Source organism: Suncus etruscus, chromosome 17, assembly GCF_024139225.1.
Source record: "Suncus etruscus isolate mSunEtr1 chromosome 17, mSunEtr1.pri.cur, whole genome shotgun sequence".
NCBI classification, from domain to species: domain Eukaryota; kingdom Metazoa; phylum Chordata; class Mammalia; order Eulipotyphla; family Soricidae; genus Suncus; species Suncus etruscus.
This window is the reverse complement of record NC_064864.1, coordinates 37,155,187-37,178,773: the sequence shown is the minus strand read 5'-3', so window position 1 is coordinate 37,178,773 and position 23,587 is coordinate 37,155,187. Positions and strand designations below refer to the sequence as shown.

The 23,587-nt window shown below is 37.2% G+C and overlaps 1 protein-coding gene and 1 non-coding gene across 2 annotated transcripts in view; one reads left to right on the top strand and one right to left on the bottom strand.

Annotated features, from left to right (window-relative positions):
- The window catches only part of EXOC6 (exocyst complex component 6), a 165,161-nt gene that overhangs the window by 46,068 nt on the left and 95,506 nt on the right, over positions 1 to 23,587 (bottom strand). Inside the window, exons 18-19 of the mRNA XM_049790835.1 lie at positions 22,720 to 22,899; positions 10,051 to 10,192 (exon numbers count right to left, since the gene is read on the bottom strand). Of these exons, the coding sequence (XP_049646792.1) occupies positions 10,051 to 10,192; positions 22,720 to 22,899 (322 nt within the window). The remainder of the gene's footprint in view (positions 1 to 10,050; positions 10,193 to 22,719; positions 22,900 to 23,587) is intronic.
- Positions 21,521 to 21,624, top strand: LOC125995323 (U6 spliceosomal RNA). The gene has a single exon (XR_007490866.1). It is a non-coding gene; the product is annotated as a U6 spliceosomal RNA (small nuclear RNA).

Here is a 23,587-nt window from a genome sequence, read left to right as displayed (position 1 = left end):
GCTCTTTCATTCTTCTTCTCCCTTTTATGTGTCAGGCTGTTTCTTTTTTAAACTTTAAAATATTATTTAAATATCATTGTTTACAAAGTTATTCATAATCAGTTAGTAGCTTTGGGCATTCAATGTTCCAACACCAATCCTATCACTAGCATGATCTTCCATCCACCACTGTATTCACAGTTTCCCAGCACTCCATAGGCCTCACCAATAGAGTAACAGCTGCTGAGGAAAGAATCAGCGAACTCAAAAGATGAGCTGCATAATATCTCCAAACAACAGCAGAAGATGAGTAATAAAATAAATGAACAGATGGCAAGATAATTTTGGGATGAATTTAAGAGGAATAACTTAAAAATAATCAGCATCCTTAGGGCCAGGAAGACAACCCTTATGAAGAAACAAAGATATAATTGCTGAGAAGTTATCAGAACTGAAGAACTGGAGATCACATGTACCCAATTCCTGTGCACCCAAAAAGTACCAGCTAAAAGAGAAACAAATAAAAATTACTCCAAGAAACATCCTAATCAGAATGATAGAAACCAAAAAGAGATAAAATACTGAAAGTAGCAAGATCAAAGAAGGAAATCACTTACAAAGGAACATCCTTAAGATGTACAGAAGATTTACAAAAGCAAACCTCTAGGCATGAAAACAGTGCAAGGCAAATGCAGCTACTGCTGTGCTAAACACTCTAGCCCATCCCATGACATCTTTAAAATAATAAATTACACACCTAAAACTCATATGAAAAAAACAGAACTCCACAAATAGTTAAAGCAATCTTTGGGGAAAAGATGGGAGGGGCCACTCTTCCCAACTTCGAAATGTACTATAAAGCAGTAGTCATTGAAATAGCATGGTATTGGAAATAAAATAGGTCCTCAGGTATATGATCAATTAATCATATTCATAATTAAGAAATATGAAGGGAACTGGGAAAAACTGGTCATAAAATGAACTCATGCCTTTCTTTAATGCTGTGCACAAAAGTCAAATCAAAATGGATTAAAGACCTTAAACCATAAGGTACAGAGAAAAACGTAGGCAGAACTTTCCAAGACACCAAAGCTAAAGCATCTTCAAGGATGTTTCAACATCAGTGATCAAGCAAATGGAAGTACAAATGGGACTACATTAAACTAAAAAGCTTCTGCCCCTCAAAGGAAAGGATGACTAGGATACAAAGACTGCCCATAGAATGGGAGAAATTATTTGCCCAATACCCATCTGTTGAGGGATTAATATCTAAGGTACATAAAAACACGGCACAGAAGAAGACCTGCTGTGGAATTCAGACTCAGAAGAAAGCAAAGAAACTGAAGAAACAGATGTTCCTGCCAACTGGGACACTGACAAAAAATTAACTCGAGGAGAATGGGAACAACTCTTTAGTGTATCTGATGATAAATCTGACTTTAAAGCATTTTAAATAAATATTGTTACCAGTAATTTTATTTCGGTATCGTGTTTATACCAGTTTATGTTGTCAATAAATGATTTTTATCATGGCCGCACATGTTCATGTTCAACAACTTTTTTTGTCAATTACAATACTTGGCCTGAAACAAAATTTTATACTGATTTTTTTGTTTGTTTTGTTTTGTTTTTTGTTTTTTTGGGCCACACCCGGCATTGCTCAGGGGTTACTCCTGGCTGTCTGCTCAGAAATAGCTCCTGGCAGGCATATGGGACATATGGGACACCGGGATTCGAACCAACCACCTTAGGTCCTGGATCGGCTGCTTGCAAGGCAAACACCGCTGTGCTATCTCTCCGGGCCCTATACTGATTTTTAATAGAAAATTAGGGGTGCTTGTTATACATGGGTGTGCATTATACTCGAATAAATACGGTACCTATAAGATTCTGAATAATAAGTCTAAGTCAATATTACAAAAAGGTCCATGTAATGCGGCTCTCAAACAGTTCCTGGGGAGCTGAGTGAAAGAGAAGTTGCTTGGGTCTGTGCACAGAGCTCCCAATTTAGTGGATCTAGACTGAGAATTTGCATTTCTAATAAGTTTCTAGGTGACAAAGTTACTGGTCTTCTGGAAAACATGTTTTGAGTACAAGTGCCAAAGTACTCTATTTCACAACAAAAATGATGAGATTTAATTCACTTTACTAACAACCTGTCTAAGAATACTTAGAAAAGCGTGCTTATAAAATCATGATATTAAATCTTTATGTAAAAAGGCTAAAGAAACATCTTAACATTTAATATAGATAATCTAAAAAATATCTCACAATATAAACCAATCATACAAGTATGAGATAAGAAAAACAAACTGAGCTTTATTTGTTTTTTTTTTTTTTGTCCACACCCGGTGGTGCTCAGGGGTTACTCCTGGCTGTCTGCTCAGAAATAGCTCCTGGCAGGCATGGGGGACCATATGGGACACCGGGATTCGAACCAACCACCTTAGGTCCTGGATCGGCTGCTTGCAAGGCAAACACCCCTGTGCTATCTCTCCGGGCCCAAACTGAGCTTTATTAATAAAGAAAAAGAAACAATATATTTCTCTCTCTCTCTCTCTCTCTCTCTCTCTCTCTCTCTCTCTCTCTCTCTCTCTCTCTCTCTCTCTCTCTCTCTCTCTCTCTCTCTCTTTTGTTTTGTTTTGGTTTTTGGGTCACACCCAGCAGCACTCAAGGGTTACTCCTGGCTCTATGCTCAGAAATCACTCTTGGCAGGCTCAGGAGACCTGGGATGCCAGGATTCGAACCACCACCCTTCTGCATGCAAGTCAAATGCCTTACCTCCATGCAATCTCTTCAGCCCCAGAAACAATATATTTCACAGTGTCCAACTATATATTATACATTTCCCCACATTTGGTATTTCTATATTCAACTTTGGCTATCAGATAATCTAACCATTTTGTAAAAATAAATTGCTTCTAATGTAAAACTGTTATCACATGAGAACAACACAAAGAACTGTTTAAATATGGTCTTTAGAAGATTCAGATGGTTTCTAGAACAGCTCTCATTTAACTGGTGTGTGGATGAGGATTTGTTTTATTCTGTATGAATCTAAGTAAAAATGCCATATGTAATCAGATGACACTGTTAAGGAGAGGAGGGGAAAGAGGAGCACTGAAATCTAGTTTACATTCATTTGAGAAGTCATATGCCTTTGCACAGGTAAAATCCAGTTAGAAAAAAAGATCAGTTTTTTTTTTTTTTCCATTTATAAAAAAGGTAGAACTGGGGCCGGTGAGGTGGCGCTAGAGGTAAGGTGTGTCTGCCTTGCAAGCGCTAGCCAAGAAAGGACCGCAGTTTGATCCCCCCAAGCCAGGGGCGATTTCTGAGTGCTTAGCCAGGAGTAACCCCTGAGCATCAAACGGGTGTGGCCCAAAAAACCAAAAAAAAAAAAAGAACCATGGTAGAACTGGGGCCAGAGTGGTAGCACAAGTGGTAAGGCACCTGCCTTGCTCCGAACTAGCCTAGGGCAAACCCAGGTTCGATCCACTCCCCCCACTCCTGCCGCATCCCATATGGTCCCCCAAGTCAGGAGTGATTTCTGAGCTTATAGCTAGGAGTAACCCCTGAGTGTCACCAGGTGTACCCTCACCCCCCCCCCCCAAAAGGTGGTACTCTGGAAAGCTCTGGAAGACTTTTTTCCTTGTAGTAGAAATACGTTTTCTAAATGCTCCACATCACTAATCATCAGGGAGATGCAAATCAAAACAACTATGAGGTACCACTTCACACCACAGAGATTGGCACACATCACAAAGAATGAGAACAAGCAGTGTTGGCAGGGATGTGGAGAGAAAGGAACTCTTATCCACTGCTGGTGGGAATGCCACCTAGTTCAACCTTTATGGAAAGTGATACGAGATTCCTCCAAAAACTGGAAATTGAGCTCACATACGATCCAGCTATACCACCCCTAGGAATATACCCTAGGAACACAAACATACAATACAAAAATCCCTTCCTTACACCTATATTCACTGCAGCACTATGTACCATAGCAAGTATTCACTGCAGCACTATTTACCATAGCAAGACTCTGGAAACAACCAAGATGCCCTTCAATAGATGAATGACTAAAGAAACTGTGGTATATATGCACAGAATATTGTGCAGCCATCAGGAGAGATGAAGTCATGAAATTTTCCTATACATGGATGTACATGGAATCTATTATGCTGAGTGAAATAAGTCAGAGAGAGAGAGAAAGACGCAGAATGGTCTCACTCATCTATGGGTTTTAAGAAAAATGAAAGACATTCTTGCAATAATAATTTTCAGACACAAAAGAGAGGAGGGCTGGAAGTTACAGCTCACCTCATGAAGCTCACCACAAAGAGTGATGAGTTTAGTTAGAGAAATAACTACATTGTGAACTATCTGAAGAATGAGAATGTGGGCCCGGAGAGAGATAGCACAGCGGCGTTTGCCTTGCAAGCAGCCAATCCAGGACCAAAGGTGATTGGTTCAAATCCCGGTGTCCCATAAGGTCCCCCGTGCCTGCCAGGAGCTATTTCTGAGCAGACAGCCAGGAGTAACCCCTGAGCACCGCCGGTGTGGCCCAAAAACCAAAAAAAAAAAAAAAAAAAAAAGAATGAGAATGTATGAGGGAAATAGAAAGCCTGTCTAGAGTACAGGCAGGGGTGGGGTGAGGAGGAAAGAGATTTGGGACACTGGTGATGAGAATGTTGCACTGATGATGGGGAGTGTTCTTTACATGACTGAAACCCAACCACAGTCATGTTTGCAATTAAGGTTTTTAAAAAATGCAATAAATGATTTTTACAAAAAATAAAAATAAAAAAAAGAAATACATTTTCTAATTAGTACAACAGATAATTCAAAGCTCTTTAAGAGAAGTTTAGAGGAAGCCATTTAAGCTCAATATACAAACCTAAGGGCCGTAAGATGGGCCAAAGCATGGAACACACTTTGTATGCGGGATATGTGATGCCTGATATCATATGGTCCTTCTCCAAGCCAAGACTATAAGAGAGCTCCAAGGACCATTTAGAGAGTAGCTCCTGAGCACTGCTGGATCAACGTATGGCTGGATGTATAGCTAAGTGGTTTAAAGATGTCTTGAAAGCAAACCTAAGGTTCTGAGCTCAATCCGTGGTACTGCCACAAGTACTGATCTCAATTCTGCTGATTCTATGTGAGTCTAACAGTTGTGCTGTCTGTGCTCCCTACATTACAAACTATGTATGGCCACACTGCAACCAGGTGTGTATAAATACCGCAACAGAGAAGTGTGATCCTGATGAACAGTACAATTAAAAAAACAATAAATAATAATACAATTAAATAAAACAATACAATTGAAATATGTGCAAACAACGCAGCCAGGGATTATGGTCAATGGCAAGCATGTGTGTGAGTATTGCAGTAATCTCATGAGTACACAACCAGAATGTGCATGAGTACAACTGAAGTGTGTGACCCCTGGTGAGCACCTGTGCATACACAACTGAGAGAGTATAGCCATCAGTGAACACTATCAATGTGTGACACTGAAACCTAATATGCAACCCCCAGCAAGCACCACAACTAAATATGTGTGTACCACAATCAGATATATTGATGCCAGTCACTGGTAATAACATCATCTATAGTAACAAAGGAAGATGGGAATAGAGTACATATGTGTCTTTCATCTATGTATATAGAGTGGTATACAGTGGAATGGTATAGAAATGCATTTTCTGAAGAGCAGCTATTTCTTCAAATTAGATGTTAAAGACACAGCTGGACAACTACTTCTTAGGATTATTTTAGAGAGGATTTTAGAGTATTATATAAGTGTGTCATATATATGTATATAATAATATATATATATACACTATTCTAGTGGTGTAAAACACAAAAGATTTCCAGCTTCCTGTATTTTAATACCTAAATTACTTGCCTATTCTTGCCTATTCTTTTTTTTTTTTTTTGGTTTTTGGGCCACACCCAGCGGTGCTCAGGAGTTACTCCTGGCTGTCTGCTCAGAAATAGCTCCTGGCAGGCACGGGGGACCATATGGGACACCGGGATTCGAACCAACCACCTTAGGTCCTGGATCGGCTGCTTGCAAGACAAACGCTGCTGTGCTATCTCTCCGGGCCCCTACTTGCCTATTCTTAACATATCTCAGTTGACTACTATGGCATTCAGACACCTTCTTTTCACAATTCATCACGTATTCTACTTTTCTTCCTCTCTAGCTAGCTGAAGTCTTCCCTTTCTTGCCCCACTAAATAGAAAATATATATACTTCATTAATACAAAAATAAACTTTATATTTAAAATATTTTTTCTAGATTTAAATAAACAAAAACCCCTACTTAGGATAAAAACAACATTCTCTTAAATTCATTACAGAAAGCTGTTTCATTTTTAAGCGATTTAATCACTAAATCTTGAGTGGAAAGGCAGATCATTCTGTTATAGCAGAAAAAAAGTGCAGTAAATTTAAAAAATATATTTTTATTTGTTCAGTGATTTCTGTATGCCTAATACAAAATAAATTAATTAACACAAGGCATAATCTTTTTTTTTTTTTTTTTTTTTTTTGGTTTTTGGGCCACACCCGGTAACGCTCAGGGGTTACTCCTGGCTATGCGCTCAGAAGTTGCTCCTGGCTTGGGGGACCATATGGGACACCGGGGGATCGAACCGCGGTCCGTCCAAGGCTACCGCAGGCAAGGCAGGCGCACCTTACCTTTAGCGCCACCGCCCGGCCCCTACAAGGCATAATCTTAAAGTGAACTGAATTCTCTTGTGTGACTTGTTTTTGAGTTTAAATGTCACTCATTGCATACAAAAAGTGTCAGAAATACATGAAGTCTATATCAGGTTAGGTCTATACCTCATATTTAGAGTCTTTCTTGGGCTCTTCCAGATTACTTCATTTAGAAAATACTAGCATATTAGGAATAGGAGCAATAGTACAGTGGGTAGGGCATTTGCCTTGCACATGGCCAACTCGGGTTCAATCCCCAGCATACCATATGGCCCTCTGAGCCTGCCAGGAGTAATTCCTGAGTGCCACAGGGTGTAGTTCAAAAACAAACAAACAAAAAATTCTAGCCTTTTAATGGTAACTTTATTTAGGTGAAGCTAGGAGTTGAACCTAGAGCCTCACACCTGTGACACATTCAATCTACCATTGATACACCTCCCTGGGTCCAAAAGCAGCTTTCTATAATTCAACCAAAAGAAGTAACTCCCATGGCAGGACAGAAAAAAGATTCTGGGTTAAATCTGCCTGTCTCTTATACTTATATACCTGTGTACTTAGGTCAGCCCATCTTGGAGATAGTATGTGAACTAAGAGAAGATAAAAATACAGGAAAACAATGGGCAGTGTGGAGAGAAATGAACACTGGTGCAAGTTATGGTGCTAGAATAATTTATGCATGACACCCCACCAATTTCAGACAGTATGGTAAATCATGGTGCTAAAAAATATTAAAAAGAAAGCAAAGAGGAGCCGGAGAGATAGCACAGCGGTAGGTCGTTTGCCTTGCAAGCAGCTAATATAGGACTGACTTAGTTCAAATCCCAGCATCCCATTTGATTCCCCGTGCCTGCCAGAAGAAATTTCTGAGCACAGAGGCAGGACTAACCCCTGAGTGCCACCGTTGTGACCCAAAAACCAAAAAGAAAGAAAGGGAAGGAAGGAAGGAAGGAAGGAAGGAAGGAAGGAAGGAGGGAGGGAGGGAGGGAGGGAGGGAGGGAGGGAGGGAGGGAGGGAGGGAGGGAGGGAGGGAGGGAGGAAGGAAGGAAGGAAGGAAGGAAGGAAGGAAGGAAGGAAGGAAGGAAGGAAGGAAGGAAGGAAGGAAGGAAGGAAGGAAGGAAGGAAGGAAGGAAGGAAGGAAGGAAGGAAGGAAGGAAGGAAGGAAGGAAGGAAAAGAAAGAAAGAAAGAAAGAAAGAAAGAAAGAAAGAAAGAAAGAAAGAAAGAAAGAAAGAAAGAAAGAAAGAAAGAAAGAAAGAAAGAAAGAAAGAAAGAAAGAAAGAAAGAAAGAAAGAAAGAAAGAAAGAAAGAAAGAAAGAAAGAAAGAAAGAAAGAAAGAAAGAAAGAAAAAGAAAGCAGAGAGCTTCAAAGTAACTAGAATAAAAATGCAATTAACTTAAGCTAATGTAATTATTTTTGCTCCCCCCCCCTTTTTTTTTATTTGCAGTTCTAGGGATCAAATCCAGAGTCTGTACTACTGAGTTAAGTTTCAGGTCCTTACAACTTGTTAAAAGCTATTGTCCCCTCACATTTCCTTCTTATATTGGTACATTGTTGGTAGAAACGATATGATACATTTTGAAGAGCAATGAAAATGTATCCCTAAGACATATAAAATCTTAAAAAAAAATGTTATCTCAATTTTTAAAAATGAGTCAAGGGACTGGAATTAAATAGTGGGTAGAGCACATGACTGAACAGGGTTGATCCCCAGCATCCCATATGGTCCCCCCAGCCTGTCCGTACTGATTCCAGAGTGCAGCACCAGGAGTAATCCCAGAGCATCGCCAGATGTGGCCCAAAAACCAGGGGAAAAAAGTCCGTATTTTTGAAAACATAAAATAAGTATCATATACTAAAATTATATTTTAAGAGAGTAGTAAATGTTATTTTTTTAATTTGACAAAGTCGGAAAAGAAAATAAATTCTCTAAAAAATTCTTTTTTTTTTTTTGGTTTTGTAGATAAGAATTTTTCTCCTTTTAGCAGGGAATAGCATTTTTGGGGGAGCAGCACTCAGGTGTACTCGTCTGTACTCCTGGCTCTCTGCTCAGAAATCATCTCTGGCAGGCTTGAGGGACCATATGGGATGTTGGGATTCGAACCACCATCAGTCCTGGGTCTCTCCGGCCCCAGGAAATAATTTTTTAAATGTTGAATTTATCTTTTATGTGTCCTAAGAACCTGATCTTGATCTAAGAACCTACATAATTATTTCTTCTAATGTCAGATCACAACAAGAAGGTAAATATTTAATATTTACTAAAAAAAAAAGTCACTCCTTCAGTAGCAAGCTAACATTTAATTTTTTTAAAAATACTTTTCATGGAGAATGTGATTTTTGCAGAAAATGTAAAATTTTTCTTGCACAAATATTTCATAATCCTTGTTCACCACTGACTTTCAATTTATCAACAGAGATGCCTGATAGAAATGTCAGCTAAAGATTTTCAGCATTTAATCAGTGTTCCATTCACTTGAAATCATGCTTGGAAACTTCTCTGTATATTCGTGTCCTATATTTAGAGTTATAATTTAGGAATAAAACTCATACCCAGAAGCACATATTACAAGGATAATAATTAAATAACACATCCAATTTTGAAGCTAGTTAAAGTCAACAGTAGATTATGGAATCTGTTTAACCTCATTATCTCTTTTTTTCATTTTGGTTTTGGGGACACACCTAGCAATCCTCAGGGATTACTGCTCTGCACAGAGCGATTACTCCTGGAGGTACTTAGGGCACCATATCAAGTGTCAGGGATTGAACTGGGTCAGCTGTGTGCAAGCCAAAGGTCCTACCCAGTCATTGCACAATCTCTCTGGCCCCCAACCTCTTAAAAAATCACATGGGAAATACATGACAAAAGTAAGTATTTCTAAAAATTGAAAGAGAAGGGGAAGAGAACCAAAACTTCAGAATAAAAAAGAAACTTAATTTGAATTGCAGGGTCCAAAAAGGATTCTCCCAATAAGTATATTCAATATTACTAACAAGGAAAGGAAGAATGCAAACTTAGAATGGTTCCAATCATTATAACCAGTATTTGAGTGAGCACTGGCAGAAAACAGGAATGTCCAGAAGAGGATAAAAGGAGAGGTGGGTGGGAGAGGAAGGAAACCTATTTAAATATCTGTTTGAAGTGACATTCCTGCACCTCATTCTATAGGCCCTAAGTTCATGTGAAGCTACGCTATCTGCCACTTCCTGAAAGAAAGGTGCTTCTAAGAATGCTTAAAGTTAAACTGCCTCCTTTTGAATTAGCTTACCAAATAACAGCCCCCCATATAATCTAAATAAAGATTCATAGACATACACAAGACTGAATTTAAAAGGTACTTACATTCACACTGTATGACATCTAAGTTAAACTGCTGAACAGCTCCCATGCTTATCTGCTTCAGCTCACTGTCCAGAAGCATCTGCATTAGAGATGTTGACAGATGTTGACAGGCTGACATGCAGGCAGTTTGAGCAACTTTCCCCTGTTCAAAAGAAATATGCAAAACCAAGAAAATAAAAAAAACACAGAAATACACTATGAAGTATCAGAATTATCAGTATATACCTAGAATTAATTCTGTTGCCTTGTCAGGTACAATAGTGATGAATTAGTCTTTTTTCTTTCTAGAGAGCTGCTATGCCTTTTCGCATAAGGATTAAAATGAATATTCTTGCTTACTTTTCCTTTTCAGGACAGGATGGCATTAAAACTCTAACTACACAAGAAATGTTTAAACATAAGAAAGAAAATCATTACTATATCAAATCCTTGAACTGTCAAATATTTTATTATCTGTTTTAATTTTAATATTATTTTGTACTGCTGCGATCAAATCCAGACTCTCACAGAAGCAAGGCATAACTACTACTGAACCACATCCAGCTCTCAGGTATTTTTAAATGTGCATTAAAATAGATCAATTATGATATAAAATAACTTGTATGGATTGAAGAATATAGCTCGGTGGGCTAAACTGCATGTTGTACATGTGTACAGATGGGAACTTCAAGTTCAATTCGATCCCTTAGCACTGCCTGAAGTGACCCCTAAACTCTAAGTTGGGAATAGCCTCTGAACACCACCAAGTGTGGCTAAAACAAACAAAAAGCACAATAAAAATTTATCATTTTGATAGAACCTTTTATTCATATAATGTTCTTCAAGGTAGTCTCCCAATATAATACTGTTAACATATATTAAGCTCACAATAATGCGACTGGTAATGATTGACTTCCATGATAGGATTCAAAGGCTAATGAAAAAGGTCAGAAATAATGGCTTCTTATATGTTTGTCTTGGGGTCACATCCAGCAATGTTCAGGGATTACTCCTGGCTCTGCACTCACAAATTACTCCTGGCTGGCTTGGGAAAACATATGGGATGCTGAAGATTAAATTCGGGTTGGCCATGTGCAGGGCAAACTCCCTACCAGCTGTGCTATTGAACTGACCCTTAAAATAATGGTTTTTGAAAGATGCCATGTTTTATTTCATTTGTATTAGCATGTTTTATTTGCTTCATTTATATTAGAAAATATTTACTTAGTAATATTTGATAATTTTGTCCTACTTGTGACAAAGGTCAAGAAAGTCTCATGAGTAGTATTTCCTACTTGTGACAAAGGTCAAGAAAGCCTCATCTGGGGCATTGATGATAGGAATGTCACATTGGTGAAGGGAGGAGTTCTTTATATGACTGAAACCCAACTACAATCATGTTTGTAATCAAATTGTATAGATAAAGACATTAATAAAGAAAAAAAAAAAGAAAGTCTCATGAATGGTATTATCACACCAATATAAATGCTGTAATAGGCTGCTAAAAATATTTGCAAAAATATTTGCAAAAACTGACCTGTTAGAAAAGGAAGCTCCTATATATATTTTCAAGATGTCTTTTGAACAATATTTGTTCACTATGTTGTACATTTAAAGTCAGACTAGAAAACAACAGCTTGTATGAATGAGGCTTTAGAATTTAGACATAATGCAAAGTGAAATACTGTGTATCTGAAATGGAATGTCAATTTCTCAATCAAAAACTTTAAACACAAAAGCAGATGCAAACAATATATTTGACAGATACTGATGAACTGCCAAAAAGGAATTTAACGAACAATGCAAAGCCCAGCATGCTTCAAGATTCCCCCAAACCCAAGGGGAATTAGTCTGGGGAGACATGCAGTTCCAGTCCCCAAGCAGAATAATGTCAATATGAATGGGAAGGGGAAAGGCAGAAAAAGGAGATACCCATGGCATGTAATTTAATTATAATAGGCTTGAGACTTACTGAAAATGTGACTCTGATCTAATGGAACAGTTAGTGCATTTTAGTTGAATGTACTTCTCCATCAGTTCCATTTCCTACTTATATTACTACATATAATTTTATTTTAGTAACACATACTTTTAAAATCCCAATAGTTGCTCTTTATTGTTTATGTGTATTAAGTACAGGGTTATTCTTAAAGATAGAAGTTCATATATTTGTAAAATACTTTATAAATCTTCAAGGGCAACACATTCTTTTTATAGCCCCAAACTAAATTTACATCAAATGTTCTTTAAACCTTAAAAATAATCTATTTAAATTTATATCAAATGTCCATTAAATCTTAAAAATCTTTTTATGTCCATTTCCTAAAATAAAATGTGCATATTCTTAAATTTGCTCTGCTACTTATTTTTAGATGGCTATTTTTTATGCTCCAAAACTTTGAATATCCAAGCCTTACTAGTTCATTTATCATGCCAGCCATGAGTAAACATCCCTTCTGGAAAACTACTATTGTTGATATTCTTAATGATCTATCATTTTTCAGAACCAAAGTGGTCTAATAAACACCTTTATAATGATCAATAAACCATTTTTATTAGAGATGCTCTGGTTTTTTAACATTACAACAAGGCCAAAACAATTAGGTAAAGTGACTAAAAAGTGAAACAAAACACCACATTTCATAAATTTCCACCACTAGAAATTTCTGCTGGTCCCATCTGAAAAATTAATTGAAACAAATATGGTTATTCTCTTTAACAATACAAAATTTAGTAAGTAAAAACATCTGCCCAAAATTTAAAGGTAACTATCTTTTTTTTTTAATCATGTTCTAACATTTTGTTGAAAAACAACTGCAGAGAGAGGAGGAAAAAAATCCTTAGACAAACTTCTTATATTTCAAAGGAACTTGTAGAAGAGAATCTGCTGACATATTAGATCCTTTTTGCATTACCCCAAAGCTTTTCTTTTAAGAACAATTGTGGCAAAGAGACATTTGGCTCCTAGGAAATTCCCAAAGGGTCAACCATATGCATCTTTCTATGGCACCTTCACAGCACTGCTCTCTGGATCCATGTCTCAAAAGCAGCTTTCATCGTTTACTTGTGTGTCAGTCAATATGATTTATGGACTGCATTCAACAAAGTCAAAGCATATAGAATGAGAAATATGACTACAATCTGCTAATTTGTTTTGTATTGAGCCACTTAAGAGTCAAAGACCTAATGTCAGACTGAGACCAGCAACACAATTAACCAGTCGGTGACAGATTCATCCATCCTCCCTGCCAGGCTGTGCCAATCAAAGACAGCATGAGGCAACATTTGGTGAAATCAGTAAGAAAACTCATTCTCTGAGTAACCTATGTGAGCTCTTGATTGACACATTTTGAATTTAGTTTGTGGAACACAGCCACTCTTAACCCAAAAGTCCCTCAATGCAAGCTGTGAAATAAGGCTTTTAATGCCAATCACAGGAACAATAAACCACAAATCACCAAGGCTCAGTTTAAAAGGAATCAAAAAAACACATCTGTTTATATGTCAAGTCAATTTTTTAAAAAAATTACTATTATAGATTAGGCTTAAAGATAGCCTGCTTTTTTTGAAATATCATAGAATAACATGGTAACAAAAATACAACACATTTTATTAGACTATGGACCCGAACTGTTTTGGTTTCAAAGAAATGTTTTTATAAATCTACTTTAATAGTAGGAGAAATGTAGAAGACTTAAAAACTAATTTGACACATTTAAATTTTCATTTGAAGTCTTCATTTCTGCTTCACCATTCTCTTATTTCAAAGATCTAATAAAAAAAAGGGAAGGTCTGATTTCAAATGCAATTATTCGAAAGCATTTTTCAATGTTGCTTTCATTTTCTCAAATACATTTAAAAAATGTGCTCTTGAAAGCACAACCATTCTTTCTGTACTTGCCTACTTTTTCTTAATATTCCCAGGAGAGTCTATTTTCCTTATTTATATATTCCCATAAAAGGTTGATTTTGCTCAATAAACTTTTTGACTTAAGTAAAAAGAAACAGATTCAGAAATATTGTGCATTGCATTTGTTTTTTAAATTGACAACAGGTTTTGTCGAATGGTTATAAAGAATTTCACCAAAACATAAAAACCTGAAATATGGAAATTTTTAATACTACATCTAACATTGGTACGTTAGCATCAATTGTAACTATATATGGTTTCTCAAAAATACTATGTTTTTGGAGTGATTTAAAGTTGCAAAATACTGTTAAATTGTACAAACGCAGAAACTTTTAGTTTCTGAGCTTAGATATAAAAATTATGAGACTATTAAATAGTTTTTTCAAAGAGAAGGCAAAAGAGTAAGGGAAGTATTTTTGATGAACTGGCTAGTTATCTAAAGAGCTAAGACTTAGTGCCTTTGAAATTACAAAGTCTGAAAGAGTGAGTCCTTTCAATCAAATGTGAAATAAATATTAAACCTAGAAATAAATTTTTAACTGAAATTTTTTTCAAAAGGATGTGTTAAACTAGATACTCAGGAGGCAATTAAAAGGGCAAAGCTCTTTTATCTGGGATCAAAGAATTTCAATTTAGGGAGCACAGATTTAGTTAGAAACCCAAACTGGATCCTGAAGAGAAACAAAGTTAGTTTTTAATGGGGATTGGAAGGGGTGGGAGAATAAGAAATGGTCAAGGAAAGGTGTTACAAACTAAACATGCTGAGGTGGAGGGGTCAAGAAGTAAAAGCTCAGTTTTATTAGTCCTTTCCAAATAAGTTATTCCAAAACTGGGTCCTGTTGGCTTTCTGGAAGTTAGCAATTTCGTTCAGTCCAAGGGTTGCTCTTCGCTTATTTATTCTAGGACACTCAGCTTCACTCGGGGGCTATTCCTGGCTCAGTGCTCCAGGGTTTGATGGAGCTCAGCAGTGCTGGATATCAAACTGAGATTAGCCATATGCAAGGCAAGGACACTACCTCCAAACATAATTCTGGCCTCTGATGTAATTTAAAAAAATAAAGCAAATTTTTCTGTCGCAGATTTTTATCCAGCTCCATTTTTAAACGTCTCTAATCATGTAAGACTGCTAATTGAAAAGTAAGCATTTTAATTTAAGAAAGCAATAGTACAGCAAGCAGGGAGGTTGTTTGCCTTGCATAAGGTCTACCAGGATTCTATCTCAGGAAACACATATATGGCCCTCCAAGCTCTGAAAAATAGAACCAGAGTCAGGAGTATGGTGAGACTGCCGGATGTGGCCCAATACAAAAATAAAAACATAAATATCAAGATGAATCAAGAATATAATTTCAGCACTAAAAGACAGGTTTTTGAGATTAATTCAAACTCACTCTAACACCAAAATCTTGCCTCAAATACCTCTTTTACACTTCTCTGTTCCTCTCACACTGTCTCTCTGTCTGCATCTGAGTAGCTCTAGCAACCAGAAAGACAGGATTATGTCATATTAGCCACCACTTCCTGAGTCAGTTATGAATTCCCATTTCCCCCATTTTTAAATGTTTCTCCTTTGTTCTAATGATTCCTGATCAAATATTATGTAAGTAGAGCAAAGTAGATAAACCTAGCATTTCAAAAGTTATATTTAGGTTCTAACCAAGAATGACCCTAAAAGTCTACAACAAGTAAGGCATCATCTTCTCAGGCTCTGAGCAGTTGAAGCTCTATAAAATGGGGTTGGGGGAAAGGTACTCATAGACCAAATATAAAATCTTTCCACTTAAACTTGGTTTTACTGTTGTTGATAAAATGTAACTCTCATTACTGGTTGTTTTAAATTCTACCATATAACAGTTTCTGAAACAAATCCAAAAACTATACAGTATTCTCAAATATAGGTATCCATTAAGCTTTGGAGATAATACTGGTCCAATGAGGTAGTACAAGGAACAAGGCACTGCCTTGCATGCAGCCAACCACAATTCAGTTTTCATTTTTTTCCTTTTTTTGTTTTGTTTTGGGGTCAATTTTCAGCAGCACTACCAGGACTGATCTCTGAGCACAAAGCCAGGAGTACGCCCTGAGTACTGCTGAATATGGCCATAAAACAAAACAAAAATATGTTTGGTGATTTTCTTGAACAAAACTCAAGGCTGGGAGAATAGGGTTGGGAGAGATATTATTAGAGTCACTTGAGATAGTACCTGGGATAAGACTTAGAAATACAGGAAATGTATCAAATGAAGGAATTATATATATATATATATATATTAGAACAAAACATGCTTATATATAATTATATATAACATATAACAAAACATATATAGTATATTATAATAAAATAATACACAGAAAAAGTTAAGAGAGTACTATTTTTTCCCTAGAGATGATACTGAAAATAACATTAAACAATACTGAGAGTAAAGAATAAATTAGTATGGACATTAGGTTTTTTTGCAAATGTTCTTTGCTTCCAAAGAATTGACAGAGGCATTTAAGCTCAATTCAATTTCATTGACAGAGAAAATATTGAAAACAAAACGACAATTTCCCACAATACAGAAAGTATCCTAAATGAAAGTTATTAAAATGTTCTTCATTTTCTGAATTCCTCCTAGGATATAATTTTTTATAAGATTTGGCTGACATGCTCCTTTGGTAGGACTTTGGTTAGCTTTACTTTTTTCTCTTTATTTTTTGCGATAAAGCACCTTGCAAAAAATTTTCTAAGTTTATATCAGCATCTTGGCCTTGTACGTTACCTACTCACTCTACCTGGACTTGAAACCATCCTATGAGTGTACTAAGTTTGCTCCACTTCTTCCTTCAGGTCTACCTTTCCCCTTCTCTTTCACCCCCCCCCCCCAATAAGAAAAATAACATGTCTTGAACATCACCAGATCCTGGCTGATATATGGAACTTCTGATTCCAGTGCCTTTCCCGACAGCTTTTTCCTTTTCCAATAAATCAGACATCCTTTAGTTGTCTTTTTCCTGATCTGAATAAAATGTTAATTCCAACTCAAAACACTTTTTTCCACATAGTTCTCTCTCTTTATCTGTTTCTGTTTCTGTCTCTCTTCCTTCCTTTCTTTACCTCCTTTCATTCCTTATTGGCACCTGGTACTAAATTATGATTAATTATGCTGAATGAAATGAGTCAGAGAGAAAGGGAGTGACATAAGAATAATCTAACTCATTTGTGGAATATAAAAATAAAAGATGATATGGTAATAATGTCCAGAGACAATAGAGATGAGGGCCAGGAGGACTAGTCCAGGGCAGGAACCTTATGACAAAGAGCCGGGATTGCAGCTAGGGTAAAGAAGGGTCCACTATGACAATGATCACTCTGGACAAAAACAGGATGCTGAAAGGGGATAAAGTATCCCTTCATTCAAAATAGTGCAAACCACAGTGTTAAAATGGGGAGGAGAGAGAGAGAGACAGAGACAGAGACAGAAGAGGGAAAGGGAGGGGGAGAGTGGGAGAAGGGGAGAGAGAAAGAGAATGAGAGAAAGCGAGAAATGCCTGCCCAAACAGGCAGGGAGAAGAACAAGAGAAATAACTGGGACACTGGTGATTAGAAGCAAGCACTGGTGAAGGGTGGTTACATTGTTTGACTGAAACTCAACAAAGAACAATTTTGTAATCACAGTGCTTAAATTAAATTAAAAAAGTATTTCTGTAGTTGGAAAAGTGATTTTCAAATAAAACTGATTTTATTAACAAAAAATATGACATGGTATATGCTTTTTCTCATTTTTTTTTTTTTATGAATCTTCCAGTTCATGCTGGTACATTGTTCACAAAGCCTTCACCAATACTATAGTGGATTTCCTCTAGAGTTGTCAAAATGTCACGTTATAGGGCTGGGGAGATACCTCAGTGGTTGAGGTCTAGGCTTTGTGCATGAACAGAAATTCGAGCCAGAGAAATAGCACAGTGGTAGGGCATTTGCCCTGCATGCGGCCGTCCCAGAACAATGGTGGTTCGATTCCTGGCATCCCATAGGGTCCCCTGAGCCTGTCAGAGGCAATTTCTGAGCACAAAGTGAGGAGTAACCTGAGCGCCACTGGATGTGACCCAAAACACAAAAAAAAAAAGGAAAGAAAAGAAATTGGAGCCTGATACCCAATATTGCATGCCCACCCCCCAAGTGAAATCCCCTGTTGCCACATCTCCCTCCAGCACCACCAGTCCTGAGCTGTACCACTGGGCTGAGCACTGAACCATCTGCATGGAATAGAATATTGCTAAACCTCCTAAGTACTGCTTATCAAAAACAAACAAAAAACAAACAAGAATAATAAAGTATTTATAACTTTACATGCTATATACACACAAAAATACTGCATTTATGTATGTACCAACAACTAATCCAGAGATCAATCACTGTTAGAAACAATAAAACTCATTAAGCTTTCTAGACAAACAATTGTCCTTGACGAAAGCCTTGGTTGTCACTTTGCCCCACTGCCAAGAGTTCCTATCCAGCATGTTGCCCTGTCTCTTGATTAACTGATCTTAAAGGGCAATGGAATGGGACCTTCACAGTTGCACATCTCCATAATTAGTCGACAGGCTGAGAACTTCATTTTAATTATTTGCATGTGCAGCTCTGTGACCTTGTTACTGATGGAGTGGTCAGGGTTTGTAGTTCTTTCCTAATCTACTAGGTGTTTATTAAAACACATTTTGTTTACATCCAAAAGCCTTTATTGCTACACTTCTTCCAAGCCCATCATGATCACAAACGATTCAAAACACTGTTTTCCACAATTTGATACTTACAACTAACAAAATAGAACTATGAACAACTTCTAGAAACATTAATTTTATTACTACTTAAAATTATTGAAGTTAGAAAATTTAATTAAGTTCCTTTTCTTTCATTGTAGTTGACGAAAAGTGGTGACAAGAGTGTTTTCATTCATGCTTACAATATTTGTCTGGTTGCCTCTCCTCCGACACTAAAGTGCCTAGATGGCCCCTCCCACCGCTGTTCTGATATCACTCCAACTTCACTTCTCACCTCCACAAAGTGCCTTACCTCTAGTACTATCTCTCCGACTCATAGTTTTTATAACTTTTTAAGGTTCATTGCTTTTTATAATCCATAACATAACTGTATTTGCTTCCTAAATTTAATTATGGTTTAGATAACATACTTACAATAGTTTTAATCTTTATGCTTCTAATGCATACCACTTCCTGACCTCACTACCACCAAGTGTCCAAGACTCATTACCAATGTCTCCGTCTTACATCCAGTCTAACTAATTGAATGTGATTTATTTGAGTTTAGGGGTTATCCTCCAAAGTACTGAGAGTTTATACCTGGCTCTATGCTGAGGGATCACTGCTGGCAGTGTTTGGAGGACCATAAGCAGTGCTAAGTAATCATATCGGGGTCAGCAGCATGCAAAGCAAGTACTTACTCTTGTACTCTCTCTGGTCCTAAACATAAATTTTTCCAAGTGCCACTTCCACCAAATTATTTTAATCATAATAAAAAATAAAGATATCTCTTCACAAATAGAAAACTGTACTCAATCTATGATCCTGGAGATACTTAGGATAAGCCATTATATACTGCCACATACTGTTTTAATATGACTTAAATTACTTAAGATGACACATCTTATTAAAATACATTTATCCCCTAAGAAAGGAATTAATAAGCCAATGTTTAAAAAAAAAACAACACTGGCCTCAACTTAAATATGCATGTAAAGTCCTGCTGAAGTTCTGCTCCAAAAAGACAGTACTATGACTACTTCCTTTAAGATTTTAAGAATTGACACTTCACAGCTGCCATCATATAAATAAACAATGGTCCCTCTTCACAGTTTCCTTACAAAACTCAAAAGAGATGGAAGTCAATCTGCTGAAACTCATGGGTACACTGGTCTTCAGGCTAAAAGCTCTAAGGACTCCTTTGGAAGGGACTAGGCCAAGAGACCTCCCAGTTCCATTGATCCTGAAGTTTTTAGAGCATGCAGCCACATATGTGACCAGGTGACAACTCTAAATTCCACAAGGATACTACTGGCTGGATGTTCAGGAGCCACTTGGGGCCACTGCTTGGGGCCATGCAGTGCCATGAATCAAACCTGGACTTCATGCATGCAAAACAAGCACTTTAAGTCCATTGAACTATCTCTCTGGTCCTGTAAATAATGTTTGAGATACATAAAATTCAGTCAAAATAAAATTTAGCTAAAATTTAATAACTTAATTATAGTCAGTCAACATTTAACACAGGTGCCAGAGTGATAGCACAATGATAGGATGTTTGCCTTGCACGCAGCCAATTCAGGACGGATGGTGGTTTGAATCCCAGCATCCCCTATAGTCCCCAGAGCCTGCTAGGGGTGACTTCTGAGCACAGAGCCAGGAGTAACCCCTGGGCATTTTTGGATGTGACCCAAAAAACCAAAAAAAAAATTTTTTTTAACACAAGACCAATAAATTCATAGGATTTTTGATCACATTATGTAATTTTATAAATTAACATTGATAAATTAGAGCAATATTATCTGTTGCTATATTTTAATATACAAATGTGAAAAATCTATTTTAAACCCATGATTTAATTACTGTTATATTTTAATTTGATAAAGATTTGAGGTTATATTCAGTTTCCTATCTATAATTGAAAATTATAATCCTTATATTTTTAATTCAGTTCTTTCTACTATTACATAAAATAAAATAATGGCTTTGGCTCTACTCGTCCCTACTAAAGTTCTCCTTTAAAGTTTTCAGTCAAGACAACTTCATACCTATGAAGTTTCTCAAAAAAAGTGTGAACCACAATAAAAGAGGGCAAAGATCAAAGAAAATACAAGGTAAATAAGGTACCAAAATAATTAAATTTATGTTTTTATTGAGACTTTCATGTATCAATAATGATGCTCAGACAAGTGCAATAGCAGGAAGGGCATTTGCCTTGTACACAATGACCTGGGTACCGGTCCCCAGAACCATATAAGGTCCCCCAAACATGAACAAGAGTGATCCCTGAGTGCAGAGCCAGGAGTAAACCCTGAGTAGTACTAGATATGACCCCTCCCCAGAATACAAAAAGCTAGTATTAATCAGAGACCATGAGGATTATCTAATCCCATCACTTTACCCCAAAGAAAAGGAAGGAAATTATTATTAAAAAGAAGGCAGACCACGTCTACTCCAACCTTTATGAAAAGCGATATGGAGATTCCTCCAAAAACTGGAAATTGAGCTCACATACGATCCAGCTATACCACTACTAGGGATATACCCTAGAACACAAAAATACAATACAAAAATCCCTTCCTTATACCTATATTCACTGCAGCACTATTTATCATAGCCAGACTCTGGAAACAACCAAGATGCCCTTCAACAGATGAATGGCTAAAGAAACTTAGGTACATATACACAATGGAATATTATGCAACTGTCAGGAAAGATGAAGTCATGAAATTTTCCTATACATGGATGTATATGGAATCTATTATGCTGAGTAAAATAAGTCAGAGGGAGAGAGAAAGATGCAGAACGGTCTCACTCATCTATGGGTTTTAAGAAAAATGAGTGCTCACTTCGGCAGCACATATACTAAAATTGGAACGATACAGAGATTAGCATGGCCCCTGCACAAGGATGACACGAAAATTCGTGAAGCGTTCCATATTTTTGCAGGAATAAAGTTATTTTATATATAACTTGATTAAATGCTGTAAAATAAAAAAAAGAAAGATGAAAGACATTCTTGCAATAATTTTCAGAGACAAAAGAGAGGAGGGCTGGAAGTTCCAGCTCACTTCATGAAGCTCACCACAAAGAGTGATGAGTTTAGTTAGAGAAATAACTACATTAAGAACTAAACTGGGCCGGCGCTGTGGCGCTAGAGGTAAGGTGTCTGCCTTGCCAGACACCGAGGTCGGACCACAGTTTGATCCCCCAGCGTCCCATATGGTCCTCCAAGCCAGGAGCGACTTCTGAGCGTATAGCCAGAAGTAACCCCTGAGCGTCACCAGGTGTGGACCAAAAAAGCAAAAAAAAAAAAAACCCCAAAAATCAAAAAACAAAAGAACTATACTAACAATGAAAATATTTGAGGGAAGTAGAAAGCCTGTCTAGAGTGCAGATGGGGGTAGGGTGGGAGGAGGGAGATTTGGGACAATGGTGATGAGAATGTTGCACTGGTAATGGGGGGGGGGGTGTTCTTTACATGACAGAAATCCAACCACAATCATGTTTGTAGTCAAGTTGTTTAAATAAAATATTATTTTTTTTAAAAAAAAGGCAGACCAGGGCCCGGAGAGATAGCACAGCGGTGTTTGCCTTGCAAGCAGCCGATCCAGGACCAAAGGTGGTTGGTTCAAATCCCGGTGTCCCATATGGTCCCCCGTGCCTGCCAGGAGCTATTTCTGAGCAGACAGCCAGGAGTAACCCCTGAGCACCGCCAGGTGTGGCCCAAAAACCAAAAAAAAAAAAAAAAAAAGGGCAGACCAAATCAATGCTTTTTCTTCCCATCCACAAATTTCTAGCTCAAAGAGCAAGAACATATGCCATGTATGCAGAATCATGGGTTCAATCTTCAGCACAAGCACCTCTGTTTGTGACTCCTGAGCTTGGAACACCACCAGGACTAACTCCAAAATAAAACACAAAAAACAAAGGGAAAGACAATACTCAAGCTAGGAATTTGGTTAATAAAATAACACGAATTAAATTATAAAATAAAGGTGAGAATAAAAATTTTCTAATTTGAAATATTTTATACTTACAGGCAAATGAGTAAACACTTGAAAAATGCTTCTCAAAAAATTAATTAAATCCATTAAATAACCACTAGCTCTTCCATCTGGCTCAGACATTGTCCAATCATAATCAGCAAGCTGAACAAATTCATCAATTTTTTGGTTAAGTTTAGTATATATTTCCCCTTCTGCTGCATGCCGGGCATCCTGAGAGTGATAAAATAATAAGAAACAGAAACGTAATTAAACAAGTTTTTTTAAAAATCATCTTTATTGTGACCACAATGAATTATGAGTCTTTCACAATAATATTTAAGGCACATAGTGACATTGAATCAGGAGCATTCCCACCACCAGTGTTGTCTTCCTCTCTACCCTGTTCCCAGCATGTATCTCATATTCCCCTCTTTTGCCCCCTGGACTGCTAGTTTAACTGTTCCCCCTCTGTGTATAGCTTGTTGAAGATTGGGCATGAAAATAAAAGGAAACTATTGGTTTTGTTGGTAGGCAAAATAATCCCAACCTTAATATCACTGCCTTTGTGTTTTTTTGGGCAGAATAATTTATATTACTAATTCAGAATTGTTCTCACAGATATAAAAAGACCCTTAAAATAATGGACCAGATGGAAAACCATGAAATTATATTAATAATATTACAAGTGTAAGATGCCCCCAAATACAAATCCGAAACAAAGGTGTTCCCTCTTTAAACCCCTTCCTTTGATATGTAAAAGCCCACTGGATAGGTACTTTTGTCTCTCGACCTTCCCTCTCCTGGTGAGTATGGATATAATTAAAATAGTCAGTTTTGTCTGGGTGCTCAGAGACACCATGAGCAAGAAGCCACTCTGAAAGTCACTGACTCCTTGACTTTCCTGACTGGTTTGGTATAT